The sequence below is a fragment of the Haliotis rubra genome, unplaced genomic scaffold (genome assembly GCF_003918875.1).
Source record: "Haliotis rubra isolate DU_JTF1 unplaced genomic scaffold, ASM391887v1 Scf1162, whole genome shotgun sequence".
Lineage (NCBI taxonomy): Eukaryota > Metazoa > Mollusca > Gastropoda > Lepetellida > Haliotidae > Haliotis > Haliotis rubra.
In genome coordinates this window covers 96,015-123,200 of record NW_025765073.1, presented here as the reverse complement: position 1 = coordinate 123,200, position 27,186 = coordinate 96,015, and the positions used below count along the sequence as shown (strand labels likewise).

At 37.3% G+C, this 27,186-nt stretch overlaps 1 protein-coding gene across 1 annotated transcript; it reads left to right on the top strand.

The window, feature by feature from the left end:
- The first annotated feature begins 313 nt into the window (after positions 1–313).
- Positions 314–24,703, top strand: LOC124256509 (reticulophagy regulator 3-like). The gene is made up of 9 exons (XM_046690501.1): positions 314–557; positions 737–843; positions 2,548–2,578; positions 4,284–4,410; positions 7,002–7,022; positions 10,583–10,667; positions 11,796–11,924; positions 13,532–13,699; positions 15,803–24,703. The coding sequence occupies exons 1-9, from the start codon at positions 385–387 to the stop codon at positions 16,360–16,362; spliced, it is 1,401 nt and encodes a 466-aa protein (XP_046546457.1). The 5' UTR covers positions 314–384; the 3' UTR covers positions 16,363–24,703.
- Positions 24,704–27,186: the final 2,483 nt, after the last annotated feature.

Sequence of the window (27,186 nt, the reverse complement as noted above, 5' to 3'; positions counted from 1 at the left end):
TAACTTATACTATTCAGCAGTAATATAAACATATATCTGCTGTTATACTGTAGTACACGTAATCATAAAAGTCCATTTACGCATCTATAATAAACGGAAATCCGATTTCGGCACAGAGTTTAACTTTTATATATAGTGTTGTTCCCGCGGTGACGTGATTACAATTCTTTTACATTCATAATAGAACTGTCATATATAATAACTTGCATTTTTTCCTCGTATGATGGAGAATAAGGGACAGCGGCTATCTTAAACGAAAAAAATAAGCATGACTTTCACAAAATCCGTATATTCTCATGACGTCATACCAAAACAAAAATACTACGAGCACTTGCTGAACGAATGTTTCTGACAGACGCATAATTTGAATATTTGCGCCTCAAAATGGACAGTAGAAGTTATTCGGGAGGCTATGGAGGCGTTAAAGGACTCGAGGAAGACATTATAAGTCTTCTAAGCCCGATCGAACCGATCGTTATGCGAATACAAAGCCTCTTGGTTTGGGAGTACCCTCACAGAAGTGCAGTCATGTTCATCTGCGTACATCTCTTGTTTTGGTCTGTATTTATTCATGCACAGTTTTCTGGATTTATGCAGTTATAAAATCCCATAATATGATATCGCCCGTGTCAGGAGATGCTTTACAAATGCCAATTTTGATTGTTTTGATTATGACGGAGTTCAGTCAGAAGTAGGCCATGTCAAAGAAAGTAAGATTCACCTCGTTTGTTTTCAGGTATTTGGCAGCAACTTCCATGAGTTCATATTTTCTTATATCAAGTGCAACTTTAATTCTTTTCTTTGTGGATACATGGAAGAAGAAAATCTGGCCTGAAATAAGAGGTAAGGGACTTGATTTTGATAAACGTGATAAAAGTGTCAGGTGAATCTGATTACTTGGTGCATGACCTCTCGGCTGTGACAGTTCTGTGTCAGCTGTGAGAAAAGGCCCGTATTTGCCTTCCTCAGATAACACTGTTTATCCGGTGACACGGTTGTGTTGTCTCAATGTTATTTGTAAACAATAATGTTATCAATGAAAGATATTTCCAATGCATGTTGACATACAATTTTGGAGCAGAAAGAAATATGAGGGTATTGTGTCACATATGAAATCTTTAACAAGCTATGTTCAGTTGCTGGTCTGATGTGAGATTGTGAATTCATAAATGAATGCGTTCTGAAGGGGGTTCAAGGGTTCGGGGAGATGTATGAACTGCAGTGATCATAGTGAATCAGGATGGGGGTATATAAATATTTGACAAATTCACTTGTTTTAAACATTTTAAAAAGTTTCTTTTCAAAATGACAGTAATACCCATACAATTTGATGTAGCAGCACAGATAAAAGTACAGCATATCTCTATGAATATGATAAAAATAGGGTTTTGATTACATTTCATTTCTAAATACAGTAGGTAGGCATTTTGCGGAACTACCAGTTGGTGTTTGGTACATATGTGATGTGTGAACTTTAATTTGTTACAAACAGTGAGTACCACTAAACAAGTTGCGAGCAGATTAGTGTCAGTTGTGTAACCCCATCGTTTTGTTTACTCTTCAGCTCAGATGTCTCTAGCACTAACAGCAATTTCTGTCAATAATGCAAAAACATGTCAGGTTTTAGAAACTGTATGTCATGCATAGTTCATAGCTTTTGTAAGCAAGACTTGGTGGTCAGGTGTCATCGTGACCCAGTTACGTAGATCAATGCCAAACCTAAACTAAACAGTTTAACAAGATGCTTTTCAACTGCATATTTTCAAATACAGTAGAAGCTTCATATGCTAATTAAGGAAATAGGTACAGACTATAGTCCATTTGACTCAAAATCGGACCCATGAATTGCAATCTAACTCAAAAACTACTAAACATATAATACTCAATGAAACACTGATCACAATCAAAACATCAGACCAACTCTGTGATTTTTTTTGCAGAATTCAAGTCCTAAAAATAAAACAAGTTTGAATCCCGCAAGGGACTCAACCCAACAAAAGTACTAGAATCTATACTTTACTAAGAAAGTGTAATCCCAAATATAACATACGTTACAGCTTCTAGTAGTGTCCTGATCTTGTAGTGGGTGTGATTGCTGGAGAGTACATTGATCCGTAGAACTCTCCCCATTGTTCAGCACACCAACTTCTAAATGCAATTCAAAGAAGGTACCGACAATATATATATTAAGTATGTTTGAATGTATTACTAGACAGAGGAATCTCTTCACTTTTTGTCTGCTTATCAACTTATGTCACTAAACATGAGATAACAGGCAGCAGATATTTAAAGCAGCATTGTTACAGTTTCACACAAAGACCTTTATTTAATCATGTTTTTATTGTTTACATATTTTTCTTAAGAGTGGATTGAAACAAATAGAGTCAATTGTTTGCAAATGTTTATGTGACCCACAGAAAGTACTGCAAAGGTATTGTATATTGTTACTGTAGTCACATGTTCCATACTTATTTGGGTAAACAGATGCAATTGACAACAACATCAGCAACATGCAGCTTGTATACATGTGTGATTGTTATCTTGCAGTTCCGCCGCCTGTGCCTGATGATATAGATGGGTGAGTAAAATAGACAAGACTTCAGGGGTCTTATGTTAATCACGTTTCTTTACATTTCGGAAGGACTGTGTTAAACTATTGTGAAATGAATCAGTATACTGAGTGAGTGAGTGATTTAAAGTCACACCTGGCAGTGGCGAACAAAACATTCATAAGAGAATTTCAACCTGTGAAGATCTGGGTTAGAATTGATCTTCAGCACCCTGTGACTTGTCATAAGAGGTGAGGTGAGCTGAGGTGAAATTGGGTTTAACGTCGTGCTTGAGAATATTTTGCTCATATGACGACGTGCATGTGTGTGTATGTGTAAGTGCGGCTGCTTGTACTAGCCCAGACTTAAGCTGGTTTTATAGTGCTAGCCCACTGAGATACCATGCCGCAGTGAAGCATAAATATATCCCACTCAGACACATTATACTGACTCCGAGCCGACCAGTCCTTGTTGTACCCATTAATGCCGAGCGCCAGGCAGGGACCAACAAGTACCATATTTTAACGTCTTTTGGTATGACGTGGCCGGGGATCGAACCCGCGACCTTCCGCTCTCCGGGCGGACGCTCTAACCACTACACCACAGAGGTGGTCTCTTGTCATAAGAAGCAACCAACATGATTAGGTAGCCAGGCACTTTGACTTGGGTGATGCGTTTCACTGTATCCCAGTTGTACAGATTGGTCTTCATGATGTCAACCACTGCTTTTTTTACACTCTTCATCTTTTAGGAATATTGATCTTTATGGTACACTTTAACATGTTGACTGCCACCACGAATATACTCATAGTATCAATGTCTGGCCCAGTTTTCCACTACGAGCTATCTCATAGCTATATCAGTGGTATTTTAAAACAAGTTTCACATGTTGGCAAAACAGGCACAGAAGCAATTGTCTTCTGGCGGTAACAAATAAGACCAGGAGACGTTTGTTTCTTGCGCCTATTTTGCCAACATGTGAAACTTGTTTTAAAATACCACTGATGTAGCTACGAGACTCGTAGTGGCAAATTCCGCCAGAATTGATACTACGAGTATACTCGTGATAGACAGTCAACGTGTTAATCATGTTAATACCCTTAAGTAGCCATTCTAAGCCCAGGAAAAAGCATCTTTAATTCTGTCCCTGAGGTTAACCAAGTCTTCCAAAGAATCGTCCAATGAATGTATCAGGGATTTACCTTGAGTCCTATATTTGAGGGTCCCTGGGACTCATACTCTTAATTTTCAGGGGTCCTGGACTAAAAGTGGGGGTCCAGATACTTAAATATTATTGTTCATACAATGTTGTAATATTGTTATAATTCAGTTACTGTTATTGTATTGTGTATCATGATCATCACATTGTTACAGTAATTAATTGCAAATGATACCATAACTCAGTTAGTAGCAGACTCAGTGATAACTTATTATTACCATGATTATGATTAGTTGATTGAAAATCGTCCAATGATATGGCTGAAATATTGCCGATGTGTCGTTAAATAATAACTCACTCACTCATTACTTGATCAAAATTTTACAAAAAGTATTTTGACTTTTTTTCTGCATCCCCGAGACTCGAGCTAATAAATTTTGTTGCATCCATTGTCAATTTTTATGCGTATAGGACGCAGGAATTCACGTACCGTAAATCCCTGATTGTATGTATTTGTTGACGTTTCAATTTATTGAAACCAGTCTGTTTGTGACTGTGTGAACATTTTCTTTCAGCTGGACCCCTGTCCATCCTCGTCTGCTAAATGTGCTCGAGATTTCCCATCATGCAGCTGAAGTTCTTCACAACATTCTCAACACACTCCATGAGTTACGCTTGTTTCGTAGGAACAACCCAAGAATGGTAAGTTTGTTAATACTAAAAGTTGAAGTTGTATATTTTGTAAAAACTCATACGACACAAAGAATGGTGCCTGTGAAAGTGTTAGAGGTGGGGAAGAAATTTTGTGATATTTGTAAAGAATGCAAAGGTAGTAGCTGACATTCTAGGTGGCAAAATGGTTGTATTCAGACACAATTTCTAAGTTCTTTGCAGTGATTAGAGTTCTTTCACTGTATTACAACACATAGGGACAGTTAGTGACAATAAATAGAGAATCTCACCCAAGTGTCTATTGATAATGATATCAATTATAGCAACACGAGTTGATAAAGTTACAAATACCAGAGGCTTCCGGAGGATATTTTTACTTTTGTCAACGAGTGTTGATATAATTGATATCAGTAGACACGAGGGTGAGATTCTATTTATCATAAAAAAATCACTCTTCATTAGTTTTCAATGAAGAATGTACATCTCTGAGCACGATACTGCCATTAGACTTGCAGTGCAGTGATGTCATAGCTTTGTGACGTCATCAAGTTTTCCATGTCATAGCATTGTGAGTCATGTAATTGATGATGTCAGGGCATTATACAAAATCTACTGACAAAACGACATCTCCTAGGTGATATCGTTTGATCTCACACAAGCAATATCTCCAGTGGAACACAGTTTTGGATGATAAAGTGGAATCTGTTTCTTCAAGAGGAGTCACTAAATAATGCATGGTCCTGTCTCTCTGCATGCCATGCCAGGGTATCAGGGTACTGGTTAGTAATCAATCTGTCATTGAGGGGCGGTGGGGTAGCCCAGTGGTTAAAGCGTTCGCTCGCCTTGCCGAGGGGCCCGTGTTCAATTCCCCACATGGGTACAATATGTGAAGCCAATTTCTGGTGTCCCCGTCGTGATATTGCTGGTATAATGCTATAAGCAGCGTAAACTCATACTCACTCACTCAATATGTCATTGAATTAGATTTATTGTATTTATTCCACATTTTTCAAGCCAAAGAAATAAAGACAACCGCTTATGTGTCAGCAGATGGTCAGAATGGTCATATGTGCTGAGAGAAACTAAGAAAGGAAAACAGGGAAATTCAAGTGTTCCTTTAATATTTCCCAGTTTTCATCACCAGCTTTGAGTGGCGCTGTGTGATTAAATCTGAGAATAAATAAAGTGGTGCCATGAAGTGGTTTTGTTTTTGTTTTTGCCAGTGGTTGTCATGGCAATAATTTAAACATGTTAAATAAAAGTGCATCTGATTCTGTTTAAATAGATGATTATTTCAGTATTTCTAAAGCTTGTGCCAGACTACAGCACAGTCATTTTTAATTCTTGATTGAATGTATACCGTATATGACCGTCTATAAGCTGAATTTTGAGGACCATAAAAAGCAGTCTCTAGAAGGGGGTCGTCTTATCCATGAGTTACGCTTTCGTCAAACTTTTTTCCAGGGGTAAGAAAACAACATCGTATCACTTCGCATGAACAAACAACAGAAGACGACTTTGTCAGTAGAGACGTCAAATTTGCAATTAAACATCACTAGACAAGATTATTTACCTTTTAAGTTCTAAGTTGTTTTTGGTGGGCATTGTATTATTTGCAGGGATTAAGATTACCGTGTGTATCTGAGCCGGAAAAAGCAATCAGCTGTGCACATGTTTCCCGGCGATCAAGTTAAAACATGCACAATAATATAACGGGACGAATTCTGACGCAGTCATCAGTAAAATATAATACAGAGTACTATTATTTAACCCAAAGAAATATAACCTAGCATTGTGTAATTTTAATTACAGTTTTTGCTCTATAAATTAATTAAGATTAAGATTACCATGTGTATTTGAGCCGGAAATGGCAATCAGCAGCGAACAAGTTCAAACATGCACAATAATATAACGGGACGAATTCTGACGCAGTCGTCAGTAAAATATAATACAGAGTACTATTATTTAACCCAAAGAAATATAACCTAGCATTGTGTAATTTTAATCACAGTTTTTATGTAAAATATATATAATCAACACTAAGGTTATACGGACCCTCATGAACGTGGTAAGCAGAAGTTGTACGCACATGGAATGGGGTAAAATACGGAAGCCATTTAAATTCACACATTTTTACCGATGTTACTGTAAACTAGCAGTCAATGGAAAACAAGGCGGTAATCAGTTCGTGATTGTTGAATGGGGTAAAATAAGCAAGCCAGTTTGTTGCTACAATAAATATGATATTTAGAGAAACAAAATATATTATGCATTTTCTGTCAACTACACTTCGTTTCGATCCGTGAGTAGACGCAATATTTCTTTGAATAATGTGGACCAAAGTTATAATTATTGGTAACTGCCAGTTGTCTGTGGTCTGTGTTTGCCGCAATTAGGACCCCATCGCGGGGGATCGACTTATGCACGAAACATACCATTTTGACACTGATTTTAAGGGTCAAGTTTGGGGGTCGTCTTATCCATGGGGTCGTCTTATAGACGGTCATATACGGTACACAATTTCTTGGATGTACACTATTTTGTTCAAATGCACACTGCATAACCTGATAGTAACAGCCAAATGCACATTTATTTTCACAATGGTTCATGTTTTTATGCAGACATGTTGCATGGGTGTACTGGTAAGGACTGGAACAGTTAATCATTTTCATCGCTGCACGTCTCTCCCCGCAACATCACTCTCATTCCACTACCAAACACATCTGTATTATCTGTCGCTATACCTGTAAAGGAAACTGTTATGCATGGTCTTTTCTTTCTCTGACATTGTTTACTAGATGAAATGACAAGGGCAGTTTGGCACTAGTAGTTCTTCCAAACTTGAGTGCAGCAAATTCTTTCTTTGGCTTGAGACGATCTCTGGCACTGACTGTCTCTTCAGTTTACAGCTTTTTTTGACTTGCAGTAACTATGTTCAGATAAGAACTAATTGGTATTTTCATACTACCGGTTATAACCTGGATACCATTATGAACGGAAACAAAGAACTTACTCACTGTGAAAACCAGAAAATAGTTGAATCTGTCCACAATTTTATTATCAAGACACAACGCTTTAAATTTTCACAGAAAAATAATTAACTTAACATACCAATAACCTTCTCATAATTGTTCTATATTTTTACAAATGGCTTGTCAGACACACTAAACTGTAACTCTCTATTTGTGTTTACTTAGATGATAGTTGTATTTGTACTTGATGTTATATGTATACATATATTATTCATATGATAGTCAATATCGATGATGACACATGCTTCATCTAAATTTTGTATTATATATGTTGTGTGGGAGCGGTGTGAATATAAGCTGTAAAGCTTGGTCACCAACCCCAATTCATTTTTATGAATAAAAATATGTTTAAACCAGATTACAGCTTATTCAGACCAACACAATGTGGATAGCTTCTCTAAGCCTTGTATGCTTTTGTATGGATTACTACACTTTAATATTGGACTATTTCTATCATCATCTACTTCTTCTTCATCTTCATCTTTATCGTCATCATTGGGCAGGGTGGGGGTGTGTAGCCTACTGTTTGTAACGCCAAAGACCAATGTTTGATTCCCCACTTGGGTAGAATGCGTGAAGCACAATCCTGGTGTCCACTGCCATATTGCTGAAATATTGCTGAAATATTGCTAAAACGGCATAAACCATACTCACTCACTCACATGCCGGAAAGATTGTAAGGTTGCCAAGTGTTGGGAGAGTTGGAGATGGGTCAGTTAAACCAGTGACGATTGTAACGCTGCTAAGTGTTTGGATTGAGTATTGGGGATGTTTTAGGTCAACAGGGGAAGATTGTAAGGTTGCCAAGTGTTGGGAGAGTTGGAGATGGGTCAGTTAAACCAGTGAAGATTGTAACGCTGCTAAGTGTTTTGATTGAGTATTGGGATGTTTTAGGTCAACAGGGGAAGATTGTAAGGTTGCCAAGTGTTGGGAGAGTTAGAGATGGGTCAGTTAAACCAGTGACGATTGTAACGCTGCTACGTGTTTTGATTGAGTATTGGGGATGTTTTAGGTCAACAGGGGAAGATTGTAAGGTTGCCAAGTGTTGGGAGAGTTAGAGATGGGTCAGTTAAACCAGTGACGATTGTAACGCTGCTACGTGTTTTGATTGAGTATTGGGGATGTTTTAGGTCAACAGGGGAAGATTGTAAGGTTGCCAAGTGTTGGGAGAGTTAGAGATGGGTCAGTTAAACCAGTGACGATTGTAACGCTGCTAAGTGTTTTTGATTGAGTATTGGGGATGTTTTAGGTCAACAGGGGAAGATTGTAAGGTTGCCAAGTGTTGGGAGAGTTGGAGATGGGTCAGTTAAACCAGTGAAGATTGTAACGCTGCTACGTGTTTTGATTGAGTATTGGGGATGTTTTAGGTCAACAGGGGAAGATTGTAAGGTTGCCAAGTGTTGGGAGAGTTGGAGATGGGTCAGTTAAACCAGTGAAGATTGTAACGCTGCTACGTGTTTTGATTGAGTATTGGGGATGTTTTAGGTCAACAGGGGAAGATTGTAAGGTTGCCAAGTGTTGGGAGAGTTAGAGATGGGTCAGTTAAACCAGTGAAGATTGTAACGCTGCTAAGTGTTTTGATTGAGTATTGGGGATGTTTTAGGTCAACAGGGGAAGATTGTAAGGTTGCCAAGTGTTGGGAGAGTTGGAGATGGGTCAGTTAAACCAGTGAAGATTGTAACGCTGCTACGTGTTTTGATTGAGTATTGGGGATGTTTTAGGTCAACAGGGGAAGATTGTAAGGTTGCCAAGTGTTGGGAGAGTTGGAGATGGGTCAGTTAAACCAGTGACGATTGTAACGCTGCTACGTGTTTTGATTGAGTATTGGGGATGTTTTACTGACTGACTGACTGACTGAGTTTGGTTTTACACTGCTTTTAGCAATATTCCAGCAACATCACGGCAGGGGACACCAGAAATGGGCTTCACACATTGTACCCATGTGGGGATTCAAACCAGGGTCTTCGGCGTGACGAGCCAACGCTTTAACCATTAGGCTACCCCACCGCCCCTGTGGATGTTTTGGGTCAACAGGGGAAGATTGTAAGGTTGCCAAGTGTTGGGAGAGTTAGAGATGGGTCAGTTAAACCAGTGAAGATTATGACGCTGCTACGTGTTAGAGGGTGCTGTACTTTTGATGGTAGCTCATTATAAGGACAGCTTTACAACTGTGTGAGTGTCATATGTGAAAAGTTATTTCAAATTAAGGAATGTGATTTACGTCAGAAATTGGTCCTTAGTTCCTCGATATTTTTGTCCAGAAGACAGAGTACACAATTCAGATGCCTGAGTCTGATGATAACAGTCAGACTGACTACCTTGGTTGATGTATGTCACACCTATGTTCTTATGAGGACACTATCATGAACAGACCTGACCCGTGAAGATCCGGGGTAGAATAGGTCTTCAGCAACCCATTCTTGTCATAAAAGGCGACTATGCTTGTCGTAAAAGGCGACTAACGGGATCGGGTGGTCAGGCTCGCTGACTTGGTTGACACATGTCATCGGTTCCCAATTGCCCAGATTGATGCTCATGCTGTTGATCACTGGATTGTCTGGTCCAGACTTGATTATTTACAGACCGCCACCATATAGCTGGAATATTGCTGAGTGCGGCGTAAAACTAAACTCACTCACTCACTCATGAACAGACCTCCATCATGTATATACCGTAAAGATTCGTGTTAGAATTTGTGTTGAGCAACCTGTGCTTGTCGTAAGAGGTGACTAACAGGAATCGGGGGTTAGGCTCAGTGACTTGGTTGACACATGTCATCTATCTCAGTTGTGTAGATCAATGCTCATGCAGTTGATCACTGGATTGTTTTGTCCAGATTCGATTATTTACAGACTGTTGTAGCTAGAAAACTGCTGAGTGTGCATTTAGAACTCAATTCAGAAATTGTCACTAAGTTAACAAAGAACCCCCAGGACCATAAATATGTTTTCGCATTATTAACAGAGATTCAGATTATTCTGAGTCTGGACTGGACAGTTTCCGAGTGTGGAGGAAAGTTTACAGTATATAATAACTTCACACCATGTGACAGAGGCAAACTGTAGATTAACATGTTTTAGAGCTAATGACATGGTAATGGAGTAATGGTTATGTCTACAATGTGCTATGACTGCCTCTTTGTGGTAATTGGATATTTTTTGTCATTTCAGTTTTCGATAGTGTGTATGATAATTTGCCTCATCCTAATGGTGATTGGTCGCTACATCCCGGGAATAATGCTTTCGTATATCCTAGGTGAGTAGAATCTTAACAATAGTATGTATAGTAGTACATTACAGGGTGATACGCTTTGAGGAGGGGTTTCTACCTGTGAAATGACAAAATGGTTGTTTTGTTCTAAATTAGGGTTTTCTTCAAAGGTCTTATTTTCTTTAATGACCTTTTAATATTGAATTTTAACTCTGCGTCAATTCAGTGTTATTAAACTAAGCATTAGTGCCTCTGACTTTGTACAGGTACAGATATCAGTGAAATAAGTGTCTCCTTTACAATGCTCCATGTAATGTAATATTTAAGGCTCAAAGCAACTTTTTGAACAGGCACACTTCATAATTCATGTCAAGTCAAATTACCTACAATGTTGTTATTGTTATCTAATTTACAGATCTGACAATAAGAACGATTAATATTTACTTACACTGTCAAATCTCTGAAAAGATGACATTGTTAGAGGAGAAACTTGTAGGCCTGTTAGCCTCAACCTAACTAAAGAAATTTTGATTTTATCAGACATGAAACACATAAACTGCTTTATATGCATGTGTGAGTAAGTGAGGCAAGAAAAGTCATAAAATAAACTTTATGAAAGTTCAATGAAAATGGTGTCACATGTCACATTCAATGTTAAAAACTGACTGTTGAAATAAACACTATAATTTTTTCGATACAATTTAATTTCTTTTAAATATTAGAAACTAATCTGAAAAGAATAAGGACTATCTTTATGGACATACAACTAAGTGCAGGCAAGTGCTTGTCAACGGCATTAGAGTCAAAACATTGCCTATACAGAATAAACAAGTTGTATATCCATAAAAATAGTTCTCATTCTTCATCTACTCAACTTCTAGAATGCCAATCAAAGACATGATCTGAAAAGGGCAGGTAAAGTATTGTCATAAAAATCATGTCTGATTAGCGCAAAATCAACACCTTCAAGCAAAATAGTAATTGGACTGTCGCAAGGGATGCAAAGTATCCAAGTTTGTTGCTGTTTCATTGATATGAGATAATGCACACACTAGTTGTATACAGAGTTATCAGATGGGAAATGTTGAGAACATTCCAGGTATTCTGAGAGATATAGTAATGAGGGTCACTCAGTGAATCGTGATGTGATAATGGAGGTGTGGTTTGTTCCAGTGATGAGTGGGATGCTGTGGCCTTGCATCGTCTACCACAACGTGTTGAAGAAGGCGTATCTCAAACTGGAGCCAGCGTTCATGTGGCTGGAATATAATCTCAAAATAAAGATGTCAAGGTCACCCAAAGGTATGCTCAAGCAAAATCATGTAATGTGGCAAGAATAATGATTATTTTCTGGGTTTACAATTTTTTTGTTAAAATAAAAAAAATGGTATAAAATATGATATGGTTGCAAAAGTTGTGTTTGTTTGTTTGGTGTTTAAGCTACTCTCAACAATGTTCCAGTTATATAATGGAATACGGTAAATAATTGAATCTGGACTTGACAATCTAGTGATTGGCCTCAAATGCATTGATCTATGCAATCAGGATATAATGACTGCATAAACCTAGTCAGCAAGCCTGAACAATTGGTCTTTTTCGTCACCTCTTGCAACAAGCAAAGGTTGCTGAAGACCAATTCATCTTTCAAGTAACACACATGAAGGTCCTTTGAAGTTAATTCTGGGGTTTGGTTCTTAAAGGCACTATTTCACACCACACTTCTCTAAAAAGAAATAATGCATTTCTCTGAGTATACTAACTATAATTTATTTTGATTAATTACTTATTTTGATTACAATATTAAATTGAAAAGTTCAAATGAATTAATGCAATGTTGCAATAAATCGACTCTTGCACCCTCTACCGGCTGAACATTATTTCAAGCGAACCCCATAGAGTTATGTCCCTTGGAGTGCTCTTTATGAATATCCTACACACAACTTGTGATGGAAACCAATTCGGTAAACACCCACAACACTGCGTGTGACAATGTTCGATGTACGAAGCAAATGTTTATGTTCCATATATGGCTGTCTGGAAGCTGTTCACCTCAAAGTTTCAATTATCGATTTCAGGCAAGTCGTAATTAGTTTTTTATTGCATCAGTAGGAACCTATAGTGTGTGCATGTGCCCCACTATGTATAATATAGGCCAAAATATTGTCGAAAATGTGTGAAATTGTGCCTTTAATGAAATAAGCATAGCTCCCAGCACTGGATCATGTAAACCCACTCTATGACTTGGTTTATCATGTGTCCTTCATAGGGATGCCATGATACATCGATACATTGATACTTTTTCTAAGACGATACAATTATCGATACATTCAAAACTGTATCAATATTTAGTTTTGAAAGTATCAGTTTAAATATGTTTGTTTCATTTTCATTTTGCAATTGTTATTGATGTTATGAGAGTTATAAAGGATTATTTTTCATGCACAAAGATGGGAAATTAGAACTTTTTAATCTCTGAGAATCAAAAATGTTGATCTTTTCATGGACAATAAAATATGAAATATTAATGTTCAAAATGTACCTAAATTTACGCAATAATACCACGAAAATAGGTATCGTGATACGTATCGAATCGTGACATGGGTATCGCGTGATACATGGGTATGTGATCGATTCGAATCGTGACATGGGTATCGTGTTACGTATCGAATCGTGACATGGGTATCGTGATATGTATCGATTCATGAAACTTATGTATCGTGACATCCCTAGTCCCTCATAAAGAGATTAAGCTCATAATATCAATCACTCGAACATTTACAGCCGTAAAATAGCTGCAATATTGTAAACAACATGCAAACAGATTTGGTGAATTAAATGTAACTGTTGTGCTTACATAAACTAAACATTCTCCTCCCAGTGACCAGTGGAGCTTCAGTTGGCTCCCTGAATGAATGCCACTGTTGAGGATGACTACGATGAGTTCTGTCCACCGACGGACCCGACAACCACGGCGCTGCTGGCCCGCGCCATCACAGACAGCGAAGATGAGGGAGGGCCATCAGCCATACCTACACCCCAGCTGTCTAAAGAACCTTCCATGGACAACAGTGACAATGGTAGGTCCTGTATAGTTTCTCTGCAATATTGAGAAATACATGTCCAAGATGAACTTCAGTTGTTGTGGCTTGGCTCCATGGTAGTGAAGCTATGTTGACACTAATGAATGTGTTCATAAATCACTGGGGCAGTGGGGTAGTCTAGTGGTTAAGGCATTCGCTAGTCACTCCGATATAATCGATATAATTGATATCAGTAGACACGAGGGTGAGATTCTATTTATCATAAAATATGACTCTTCATTAGTTTTTCAATGCAGAATGTGGGTCAGTGGGGTAGAATAGTGGCTAAAGCGTTCGCACATCACACCGAAGACCCGGGTTCGATTCCCTACATGGGCACAATGTGTGAAGCCCATTTCTGGCGTCCCCCGCTGTGATATTGCTGGAATATTGCTGGAATATTGCTAAAAGCGGTGTAAAACTAAACTCACTCACTCCTTCATAAATCACTACCATACAGTGATGATACCAGGTGTAGGTGCATAGCCTTTCCCAACACTATCACAAACACATGCAAAGGCAAGTCATACATTGACCCAAAATATAAAATACTGGAAAATTGTTGTAAATGTCGGAAAGGGGAATTGTATCAAACGTATATTTGTCACTTATCTGTTTTAAAAGTAAGAAAAGTGAATTGCATCGGGCTATATACTGTAAAACGAGAAAATTTCCCACCTTTAAAATTTTGCGACCTTGATACCTCATCCGGTTCTGCGACGTGTTATTTTTACGAGAGGCACCCATCCACGCAAAAACAACAACTCAAACTGCCACTACGCCAGAAATCACTTGTCATCTTTGATGTTTTCACTGCGCACCGACGTGAGTTATTCCTCAACTTGTTAAAACCACGTAACTTCCTGGTCAAGTTCGTTCCGGCAGGCTGCACCGGCGAGACAGCCGTGAAAGCTCAGTTCTACGCTAACAGCGTGACAAAGAACTTAAAGGACAAGACGGAATATGGAATAAACTTTTAAAAAAACACGCAAATTCGTTGCCGTTTCTGCGTCTTAAAACTTTAGCGAGGTCAGGACAAGCGCAAAGTTCGTAAAAATATCCTGCTCGCAAAATTTTCTCGTTTTACAGTATGTCACTTATGTGGCATGTTTTAAAATGTCCCCAGGTCTACAGCTCTACTGTGGCCTTGAATGCTGTATTTATTTAAACCTTAGTCACACAGATTGTGAGTTAAGAGTCGTTAACATCATCTCCTCAGAAACCACTGAACCAATGCAGCTCATACTGAAGCTGCCTGTTCCCACTAAATGATGACACCCATTTTGAATCTGAATTTCAATATGGCCACTACAGCAGCCATATTAGAAATACAATTTATTGTCATTACTTGGTCTATTTGTTAAAAATGTAATGGGGCTGGTGGGGTAGTGGTTAAGGCGTTGCTCATCACACTGAAGACCTGGGTTTGATTCCCCTCATGGGCACAATGTGTGAAACTCTTTTCTGGTATCCCCGGCCATGATATTGTTGCAATATTGCTAAATTCGGCATAAAACCATACTCACTCAGTCACTCAAAATATAATGAAATTAGATACATGTGTTGTGAGTGGTGAGACTGTCACTAAAATCTGTATTACAACAATGTTCTGCAATACCACATTTGTCTTACAGATTTAAAATCATTGTGGCTAGTTAGATATATATGAAACTTGATCCATAAAAATCAAATAATAATTATGCTTAAAAATTAGGGGAAGTGTGTGGGGGGGAGGAGGGTCATTGATTTTGTACTTGAAATGCATGGGGGCTGGAGTGTGTGTTGTGGGGGGCACTTACTTTGTACACAAATTTTAGGGGGTTATTCACATTGTACGTGCTTCTCCATAAATATCATCATCATCCCCCCAGCCATATATGATGAACGGTCCCTTGTAATTTTCGAACAGTTTTTTCTATAACATATGTTCATTTCAGTGACTAGATGTTAGACTAATCAAGTAATAAAACCAGACAATGCACATAATGATTTTCTTCATTGGACAATAAAGTGATGTGAAGCTGAATGTTTGGTTATGAAGCAGGCAGGTATCAAAATCAAATCAAAACATGGTCTGATGATAAATCATTTAATTTTCAGAAGAAGAAGACTTTGAGCCAGGTCTAGAACGCATGCCTTCATTCGATGACCTTGATCAAACTGACGATGAATTCATGCCCAACAATGGCCAGGACCGCAGCATGCCCTTCAACCCTTCCCACTTCGGTGATGACTCAGACTCCGACGAGGACATCAACTTTCCGGACATCTCTGAAGTTGACTCTTCCGTACTGGAACACACACCAACATCGGAAGGCCTCCTCAGCGCTCCCTTCAGTGTGCTCGCCAGCTCTGTTGTCAGCCAAACCCTGTCTTCCATGGTAGAGAACGCTCTCCACAGTGTGTCCAGAAGGGGAGAGGACTCCAGCACTTCCTCCTATGGTCGTCTGCCTGGCACGGATGCCCAGATCACCTACACACGAACAGACATTGGGGAGGCAATGGATGTGTTACCACAGGATACAACGCTCGAGGAGGAAGATGAGGAGGAAGAAGATGAAGATGAGGAAGAAGAATTTGGAAGACAGATTGAAGCAGACATTGAAAAAGAATTTGATTTTTTGGACGATTTTGAACCAGGGAATAAGCCCAAGAAATGAGGCTACTCAGGGGGTTGTGAGTTTGTATTGGTTTCGTTTTGATACTAAAAGCTTGATGAGAATTTATAGGTTATATTTTTGTATCTAAACAGTGAAGACATTTTTTCTAAGTGTTCATGTGGTTATGATACGGATTCTGCTTTCCTTGGGAGTTGTTATGTGATTAATGACAAGAAATGGGGTTTGACAACTATATGACAGCTGTGTGATGTTCTGTAGGCGTGTGGTCATCTGAATCTGGAAGAATCATTGGTTTTGAGGTTTTGAAATAGTTTCTTTTAGGATTTTCACAAATTATTTATTTCGTTACTAAAAGAACTAGACTGTTTCATTGCATGCTTCATCATGTTCATGTCAGCAGATGTTGTCATACTTTGCCGTATGTTTTTGGAAAGGTTACCATGGCAATAGCTGATGACAGTGACCATTTCTGGCAGAGTTATCCTGATGTTTGGATCATGATTCCAACAGGATATTACACTACAATCTAATAAAGATGATCAATGAGAAACTGCATTTAAACCATATACTTATGTGTAAATCTAATTCATAAATATAATAATTATTATTCACCAATCATGGTGACTATAGCAACATGTCACATATATCTACCATGAACTCTAGCACAGTCAGTATTTGAAATCACCTGGTCAGGCAATAGAAAATCTAGATAATCTTCTTTTAATATTTATGGTGACTGTATACAAATTTAGTAATATGGACAGAAATTCAGGAACCCATGACCTATGATAGTTTTAGTTTGTGAAAAAAATCTGATTATGACTGTACAACTGAGTAATTCTATATATACTAGGAGGATCTGCATTTTTTTATTTGGCTGAATTATGCCATGAGTTTCCCGTTGATATCATCAAGATATTTATTTGAATAACAAGTTCTGTCCAAATTATGATGATGAATGTGTAGATGCTGTTATTGATACTAAGTTATCAACATGGTTTTGTTACTCCAAGTTGGATTTGACGTGTAGCCTCTTTACATGACGTATTAGATCTCAAGGTCGCTCATATGGCTACCACTGGTGCATTCTGGGATGTGAATAAGTTAATGTTGGTTTGACACCCTCATCAAGGATGATGATGCTGTAAACAGAGTTTCCTCGGTATCTGATTTTTCAAAGTTTTGTTTTCTTTGTAAAAAATGTTCGATAACAATGCCAAGTCAGGGCCCACATTGTCATCAACTGCAGTTCAGACCACAGATGACATGATTCAGTGAAAGCTAATACCAAGAGATTTTGTATCAGGTTTCACACCCTAACTGTTCATAAGAAACCTGAAAATAATGGTCTCAAAATTTGGGTTGGTTCATCCTTCCATGGAATAACTGAATGTTTTACTAAAACATTATTCCGCCTCTAACAAAGACTTCCTCCCCTTGTCAACTCATATTTCAGTGGTTCAGTTTAAACATTACTCAACCTGCCACCTAGAACCTTAGCTTTCCTCCGATCTTAAGAGGGCGGTGGCATTACCTAGTGGTGAAAGCGTTCGCTCGCTCGCACGAAGACCTGAGTTCGATTCCCCACATGGGTACAATGTGTGAAGCCCATTTCTGGTGTCCCCCGCCGTAATATTGCTGGAATATTAGAAAAAGCAGCACAAAACTAAACTCACTCACTCACTCCTATTTTAAGTTGACATGCCATGATAAACCTGAGTAATGTCCAAAGAAAACTGCTTTCTGGGTCCCCAACTGTTGGTTGGATCATCTGTCGTCATCCTTGATGGTAATAAAATCCATATCAGATCATTTCAAAGTGCTATGTATATTTCCTACATGTATATAGGAGTTCATTCATGATGTATGTATACATTTCCTCTAATCTATGACTAACATTATCAAGTTACATGTATATTCATTTCTTAATTATTCATTTTAAAGGCACAGTGTCACACATTTTGACAATATTTTGGCCTATAGTTTATATGTCTGGGCATATGCACTCACTTTAGCACTCAACTGTCACACGCGGTGTTTACCGAATTGGTTTCCATCACAAGATGTGCATAGGATATTCTTAAGGAGAGCTCCACGGGACATTTCCGGGGTTCAACGTGGCTTACTTGAAATAATGTTTGGGGTTCAACGGGGCTCACTTGAAATAATGTCTGGCCGGTAGAGGGTGCAAGAGTCAATTTAATGCAACATTGCATTTATTCATTCGAACTTTTTAATTTAATATTGTAATCTAAATACATTTTTCTTTGAATAAATTATATGGTAGCTTCGCTGGGGGCTGATAGTTAGTATTATTGAGAGAAATGCATTATGTATTTTTAGAGAAGTGTGGTGTGGCCAGGGTTGGGTACAGCTTTGTGAGAAAGGGGACTGGGGTGGGGGTTTGAATCCCCCACTCCCGATCCGCCTATGGTTGTGACATTGTGCCTTTAAGCATATAATTACATGTAATAAGTAATTAGTATTTGCAATTTGTGTTTTCCTTGTAGTGATTGAGGTTTGGTCATTTAACGGGATATCTTCAGTTTGAAATGTTTAGTTGAATGTAAATATATGAAACTGTACTCAAAGCTGTGTGTTCGGTAGTGTAATTCAGGATTCTTATTGTTTTTGTTAATTTTGTTGATCACATTTCATTTCTGCACGTTTTTAAATCAAGTTCTTATTGTGTTGTTATATGTAACAAAATATTGAGTTAACATTTAGAGAAAAGATGATTTATTTAACAAAGTATGTCAACATGGAAGAGTGTTAGCATAAATTATCTAAAACTTTAGTATACATCACCTGTAGCCATCATTGTAAGAGGTGACCGAAGTGGAATCGGATGGCACACTCCATAACACAATCTTAGTACTACAACGATTGTAATATTTGTACTCATAATGGACTCAAACCATTAGGTTAATATCCCTTTTGAACTGTGGCCCTTGCTTTGGTTCCACATTCCCATCTTATCTTAATGACTGTCACAAGTTAATGTTGAAAGTATGGAAACATCTTAGTGGAATGACCAGTTTGTGGAATGTGACCTTCATGGTTTTTATGCCGTTGGGTGAATAACAGTCACTCGCTCTCCAGATTATGCACTTATGTCACTTATGATCGTACATACAAATTGCAGGGCTGTTAACCAATACGCAAGCCGTCCACAGAAGTACCAAAACTGTAAGTTTGGTACCACAAGGCATTAGACAAGAAAATGTGATTGCTCTCCAAGTTGTGTATTCATGGGTTGTATATCTCAAAGAATCTAATTGGATGACATTATTTTTTATGGTACGAAGTTTCTTGGGTTAGTTTTGAAGGTAAAATGCAAAGTTGAAGCTGTTTATAATGGAAGATAGTTACTGTCCATGGGCTAACAAACATTTGCTAGGGACAGAGAACAATTTGTCCTTTGTAGATGATTTGCATACAGTAGAATGTCTCAAAATGTTTGATGTTTCTGATTTAAAACAAAAAAATCCAGTTTTAAAGAAATTAAAGACAATGTGGCATAAGTTGTCAATATCCTCAAGAAAATAAACAAGCAATTGGAACATCACACACCCCAATCTTTGTTTAGCAGCCATGATGGTTGGTTGGTAACTATTCATTTCAGTCTTTGTTTAGATTTTCAAATCAAGCCAATAGATCAGGGATAACAAATGGATACATATTCATATCTATATTTTATATATTTTTCTTCAAGATATGGCTGAACTATTGCCCTTGTGACATATCACTATTATATTTTTCTGTTGGATTATTTTGGGTGTGGTCAAACTAAGAAATTTAAGAAATAAGTGCAAAGGCATCAATTTGTACCTTATGACAAAAATAGACATCAAACTATCATGACTGAATAATTCCAGTACTTCTTTTATTTCTTAATTTTACTGAGACATGTTGGAATTTTTCATTTCAAATAAATTTGAGACATACTGACATATATTGAAGATCACCTCATTATAGAAATATTAGGACATCAGGCAGAAACATTAAAACATGGAAAAATAACACTGTATGTTAAGATATTTGTTTTGTAAAATGTAGATATTTCATCCCTGTGAAGAGTTTTAATGCACAGTTTGCACTTCACTGTAGAAAAGATTCGAGTCACATTTTTAATTTTTCTCGTCAAAATTGGTAGATATTTTACTTTTTCGTTTGATTTGTAGAAATGTTTGGAATATATTGTTATATCAGCACAGTAAGCTTTCACCAGGTATGTATTTGTAGAATATTTTGTCTCGGCAGCTTTTGCAATACTAGTCAAGTGCTTGTATTATTAATGAATTCATGATGCACGGTTATAGGTCACATTTGTTGCCGAGAAACATGAATTAGAGACTTTGATTGGTTAAAAGACACCACATTATCTAGATATATTCTGATAAGAATTCACAGTGCATTAATTTGTACATATCATTGTAGTATTTCACTACATCACCTTAGTGCTTTGAATTTACAGGTTTTTACTGTAAAACTCCGTTCAGATCTTCCATCAGACTTTATCTGATTATTTCAAGTGAAGATCTGTCAACATAAGTGCTTATAGTGACGTGCTCATTTATGCTTATCTATTTATTCCAAGATACACATGCATTAATTAACTTATTGTTGATTATATGTATCAGGTATACAATAAATAACTAAGATGTTACTGGTTTTAACAAAAGGGTCTTCATCCTAAGAAGCGTTGAGGGTATGACCAGGATCTGCTGATATTTGGAATGAATCCCAGATTGTTAAGGATCCTTGGTCTGTCAGCTCCAGATCCATGTGTAGGTTTTTGTCAAAATTGTTAATTTATTTTCCAAAACTTGCATCCACAAAAGACATCACTTAGTGAGAGATATGCTGCAAAGATTTGTATCCCAGTGCTTGGCAGCCCATTGTGACATCATCAGTTACTATGATGTCACAATCAAATGACATCAGTAATCTCTGTAACACATAATCTGTACTATGTACACTCAAGGAAAAGAATACTAATGTTTATATACAAAAACTTGAAGCCTGATTTTTGGATGATAAATAGACCCTCACATTGTGACTTCCAAGTTGAAATATTTCACGACACCTTGATAAAATAGAAAGTGTCCTGGGGAAACCTCCGACAATTAAGTTTTATCAACTTGCCTTGATATATTTTACCTCAGAAGATGGGTAAGATTCTCTATGTCTGCAATCTATGTCCTTTGGGCTGTCATTCAATATCTAACTGGCTTACCTGTAAAATAAAAATACTCATTCTATTTGGACCCATCACTGGAAACAAATATTCTTTTTATTTAAAATACTGTCTTTACCCCTGGATAAGATGTAACTTTCTAACTGAACGATACACCATGATCATATGCCAACCTTTCGCTACCCATGCTATCCATTCACTTCAAGCAAAGTAAATGCAAACAGGTGACTTTGTTACCATGACTGTATTTATTGTTAATAATTAAAGAGTTAAATCTGTTCAGTAGTCTGGCCTGTTACCATGGCTACATGTTTAAACTAGTATCTACAACGCAGCACATAGCAAAGTGTTAGTGTGATGAAATAAATCCAGCTGAAGTGCTTTAATGTATATTTAAAACAAGGGAGTTAAATAAAACAAGTAAATTAAAATTTAAATTAATGTAGGGACTATAGTTAGTTTCTAGAATCATGAGGGATTCTATGCTAATTGTAAACTGCCTTATTCCATGCCCCTAAATATATTGCTCAGTTTTTTTCTATGCAGTTTCAAATGCTTTACCAAAGTGTCAAAGTTCAGGATTTACTAATTTACCCTGTATGCCAAAATGCCATCACTAGTAACGTATAGTTTCAGAATTTAATTTTAAGCACATTCTTCAGATTCTGTTCATGAAAAATGGTTAGTTTTTGGTAGCTTAGAGAGATGGTCTAACAAACTGACAGTGGATGCGTAAGACCTTCATATCAATTTAACATTAGAAATTTCGATGCAAAGTTGTTTATATACAAATTATAAATATTGTGATGACATCCACATTTTTTAACATTTAAACTATTTTAGGGTCATCAATTTGTTCAGGAAAATTCAAGGGTATCTTCTTGCTTTGTTGAAGCTGGTGATAATATTCAAAATATTTCTTCATAATCATGCTTTCTGACTCATGTGGTTTCTTTCAAGTTCAACATCAGGTAGATTTGGAGAAATATTGAATGAAGTATGACAAAGGTTTTATTCAATTAGTAGTCGATTATCCTCAATGCCAAAGAGGCCGAAGATGCCAACCCTTTGCCTGCTTTGAGAATGATCTTGGAGCTTTACGATGTCAATACGGCAGTACTGTACATAGTAATATTTCTGTTACATAATTAAATTGTTGTCTTTTTTTATCTATTGTCCCTCTTTTTTGAAACACAAACATGTCAAAACTTTGTCTTATGATCTGAATACGATGAAATGATTGTAAATTGTAATATAAATTAGTTTTGTCAAACAGTAGATTTCTTTTAATATTTTTCAGGCATCGTAGAAATGTCATGTAATTGTGAAAGAATTTATGTAATATCCAGAATGTTTTGTCCAATACTAGAATACTTTTTATTATTTTCTTTCTTTTGGAAACAAAAGCTTAACAGAAAATTGTGTTATAATTTGAAAGGATAAGTGTAATGTCACAATGTGTATATAATTATGTATAAATGTTTGATAATGGAAACGGAATTATTCAAGTTATAAAATATCTGTGATTGAGATATTCTCAGCGATAAGTGATATAGCAGGCCACCTGCTCGTGTACCTGAATATACAGTGTTATTATTAACATGACTAAGAATGACATCATTCCATGGCTAGTTTATCATTCTTCAAGTTTTGTCAGCCTCAGTTTGCTACACAAGAAATAAATCTATCTTGTCCTTGTTCTGTAAATAAACGTTTTGTTGTATACATTTCCACATGTTCAGCAATGTCATATTTTCTATGTTGTTAAGATGTGAAACTTTCGCTGTCATTGTTGCAATGGTCAATATTTTCCTGTTTTCAGTTTATACGATTTACAGATACAAATTACAGCTACTGTCATTAATAATGACAAATGGAAAGATGTGGTGTTAGTTCTGACAAATTAGGTCACATCTATTTTTCTAAAGAAATAAATGTGTGCCAGAAGGGGTATTATGCGACTCTATGACTGAAATTAACTAATCTTGTCAAACTGAGATTGTCTACAACCCTTGCCTTTTCAAGATCATTTACCATGACTTGATCGTGATGCAGCCACATGTAAGGACGTGAGTTGTGTCCCTTGTGATGAAAACATTATATCCAATCAGATTGCTGTTTTTATTTCAAATAGAACATGGAGTTGGGGTCGTGTGAAAATAGTGTTGCTTCTCAGTCACTGACAGCTCAGTTGTTTGAAATACAATACAGTGATGATTCTACTCAAATATGTAAAAGTACTTGAGCAAGTCAATTGAACTCTTAGAACAACTCTGAAAATGTTGTCTTTCCTTAATTGTTAGAATAATATATAAAAATAATATTTTCAGAATATGGATGCTGATTGTGTAAAATCTCATCTGATCGATGTGTGTTAATCCTGTTTTTGAAAAGTCAGCTTGAAAGGCATGAGTGAAAACTTGATTTTATTAATAGGCTAGTGGACATGTTTGCCTCGGTAATATACATGTAACTATGGTAACCAGTTTCTAACCCATGCAACATCAGTTTGATAAAAGAATTGGGAGTATAACTGTATTTGAAGTGCACATATTTCATCATTCATTTGGTTGTATGACTAGTTTTGTACATACACTTGACTAAAAAAACACTTGTCAACAATGTCACAGAGTGGAAGCTAACATCAGAAGAAAGAAACATGTTTTCTGATACCTTGGTAAAACACAGTTGATTTTTAAATAGGCTTTCATAAACTGATGATATTTGTGATTATTGTTTTATCAACAACAAACCTGAATTCAAGTGCAGTTGAGGGGATTGCTTGTTTTGATAAGCGATTTCGATTCATGCCAGCTGTTAGACACTTAGGCCCCTATATTCTCTGAGGCACTGGCAGCCTTGATCTGTTGGTTGATACAATTAGAAGTACATGCCCTGTATGTTGGCTTCAATCCCCATTCATCTTGATTCTGATCCTTGTTTTGCAGTGCCAAAGGTTGCCTCCGTGTCATATACAAACACGACCTTTGTCAACAGGTATTCCTCCCAGAAGCTCACACATTGACAAAAGTACACTTCATTAAATAGTTTCAGATTAAGTATTAAAGGCTGTTCTACTGCTTCAACCTCACTGTCATGCATGGCGCCTTTGCCAGTTTGAGATCTGCATTAATATACTGAAGGAATAAAATAAGGTGCCACAGGCAATGTTGCTGGATGCTACTGCTTTGTGTTCCATATTTTCATGACAATAAGATTTTACATTTTCTTTTAAATAGTGATGCAGGAGAATTTAATTTATTCATATTTTATTATATCTTAATTATCTTGAAACAAACTACAAGACATCTGATTAACTTTCAATGGATACACCAGAAGAATATGTTTTGGGCAGGACTTGTGGACATGGGATGTGTTCACCAGTTTCTGTTAATATCCTACTTAAAGCAAGTTAAAGATCACCCACAATTGGAAGGCCACATTGTGCAATTCCTAGCCACAACACCTTAGCTACAGTAGTATTTGAAAATAAGATGTTAACTTCTTTTCTGTACCTGTGGACCTGTGAAGATCCAGGTTAGAATTGATCCTCAGTTACCCATGCTTGTCGTGAAAGGCGACTAATGGGATCAGGTGGTCAGACTCGCTGATTTGGTTGACACATGTCATCCTATCCCAATTGTGTAGATAGATGCTCATGCTGTTGATCATTGGATTGTCTGGTCCAGACTCAATTATTTACAGACTGCCGCCATAAAGCTGGAATATTGCTGAGTGTGGTGTAAAACTAAACTCACTCTCTATAGTACCTGTAACTTCAGTGTGTACAGTTTATGAAACACTTGCTTTGTTATCATGTTACCTTATTTATTGCCATCAGTATATGTTGAATGTCTCATCATAAGATGTGTTCAGTTCTCAAGACACAACATTAGTGCTTTTGCTGATGGAGCCTGCATCTGACAAGTTTTTTCTTGAAAATGTCCTTTACTTGAAAACATGCTTTTAGAACCTCCATTATACAAGACGAGCATAACCAAGAGCAGCTAATGATATACAAATATTGTCCTTTCATTCCTCACACAAAACATCACCCTCAAAATGCAATAATCTCGGCAAAAGTATAATTTTTACTCCCTATTTCTGTATATCAGTTTTCAGGTAAACATTCTTCAACAATCTTCTCAGTTCTTTGGAAATGGAGTATGGCTGTGATAGCTTGAAGGTAAATACTTAGATGATAGGTTCATAATTTATACAGGTGTGGTGGGGTAGCCTAGTGGTTAAAGCGTTCACCCATGACGACGAACACCTGGGTTCGATTCCCAACACGTGTGCAGTGTGTGAAGCCCATTTTTGGTGTCCCCAGCCATGATATTGCGAAGTGCTAAATGTGGCATAAAACTAAACCCACTCATAATTTATACCATTTATGGGATGATCTTAAACTTTCAAAGAAACTGAAAAAATGTTAATAAACCGGTACAAATAAAACAACTGAACCAACTATCACTTTGCAAGAAATCAGGATGAGGATCGTCATTGAATAAAAATAAAAAGAACACTTTTAAGAACAGATCGTTTCTATGGTTGGAATAACTGGGGATAATAGAACGCTAACCAAATGCCACTTTAGTATGTTGTCATGTAATTGATTAGTGGAAGGGAGCAACTGGGAATACTTATTACACAAACTACACTGTTAGTTCTGAATATTGTCATGAGATCAGTTGACTGGAATAGTGTGGGAGAAACACGAAAGTTGTCCAGCCTTTGATGATTGGAAGGAAGGGCAGTGAGCAACGCTCAAGTGAACTCTGTGTTTGTTATGGAAATGATATTGTATCTCTGGTTTTCATTTGAAGTGGTGATTTTTTATGAGTATGATGTTGATGTTGATTTCATCTGGAAATGCTCTTCATTTTGCATTTATGCCTCTGTATATTGTTGTGAAATTTTCACAACGTAGGAGCTTGTTATTTCAGAGTGGGAAATAAATGGATTTCAATACCATCACTTTGTTATATTGCCATAATTTTTTGTTGGAGTGTGAGTGAGTGAGTGAGTGAGTTTATTTTTATGTCGCTTTTAGCAACATTCCAGCAATATCACTGCAGGGGACACCAGAAATGGGCTTCACACATTGTGCCCATGTGAGGAATCGAACTCAGTGTTACAGGCCAAACCTTCCCCGGGTCCTTCAGCGTGACGAGGGAACGCTTTAACCACTTGGCTACCCGGTACCCCACCGCCATATTTGTTTTGTTTGATCGTGCAGTGACTCTGGCGGGGATTCTGTGTGTTAATTAATGCCACACTCAGCAATATTCAAGCTATATGTAAGCAGTCTGTAAATGCTCAAATCTGGACTAGACAATCTGCTATTTGACATCAAGCACATTTGTCTTTGATGTCATACATCAACAGAGTCAGCAAGCCTGACCATCCGATCCTGATAATCATCTCTTACAACAAACATGGATTCCTGAAGACCAAGCCTAACCTGACCTTCACCTTTCTTAGGCACCATGACAAGTATGAATTGCTGAACCCGATCTCCACAAGTTTAGTGAGCGAGTATGGTCTTATGCCGCTTTTAGCAATATTCCAGCAATGTCATGGTTGGGGACACCAGAAATGGGCTTCACACATTCTACCCATGTGGGGAATCGAACCTGGGTCTTTGGCGTGATGAGCAAACG

Excerpts from the sequence above, each read along its gene's own strand:
- LOC124256509 (XM_046690501.1), top strand. The coding sequence starts at position 385 with ATGGACAGTAGAAGTTATTCGGGAGGCTATGGAGGCGTTAAAGGACTC. Across the intron at positions 4,411-7,001 it reads GTAGGAACAACCCAAGAATG|ACATGTTGCATGGGTGTACT; the intron begins GTAAGTTTGTTA and ends GTTTTTATGCAG. Across the intron at positions 11,925-13,531 it reads GATGTCAAGGTCACCCAAAG|TGAATGCCACTGTTGAGGAT; the intron begins GTATGCTCAAGC and ends TGGCTCCCTGAA.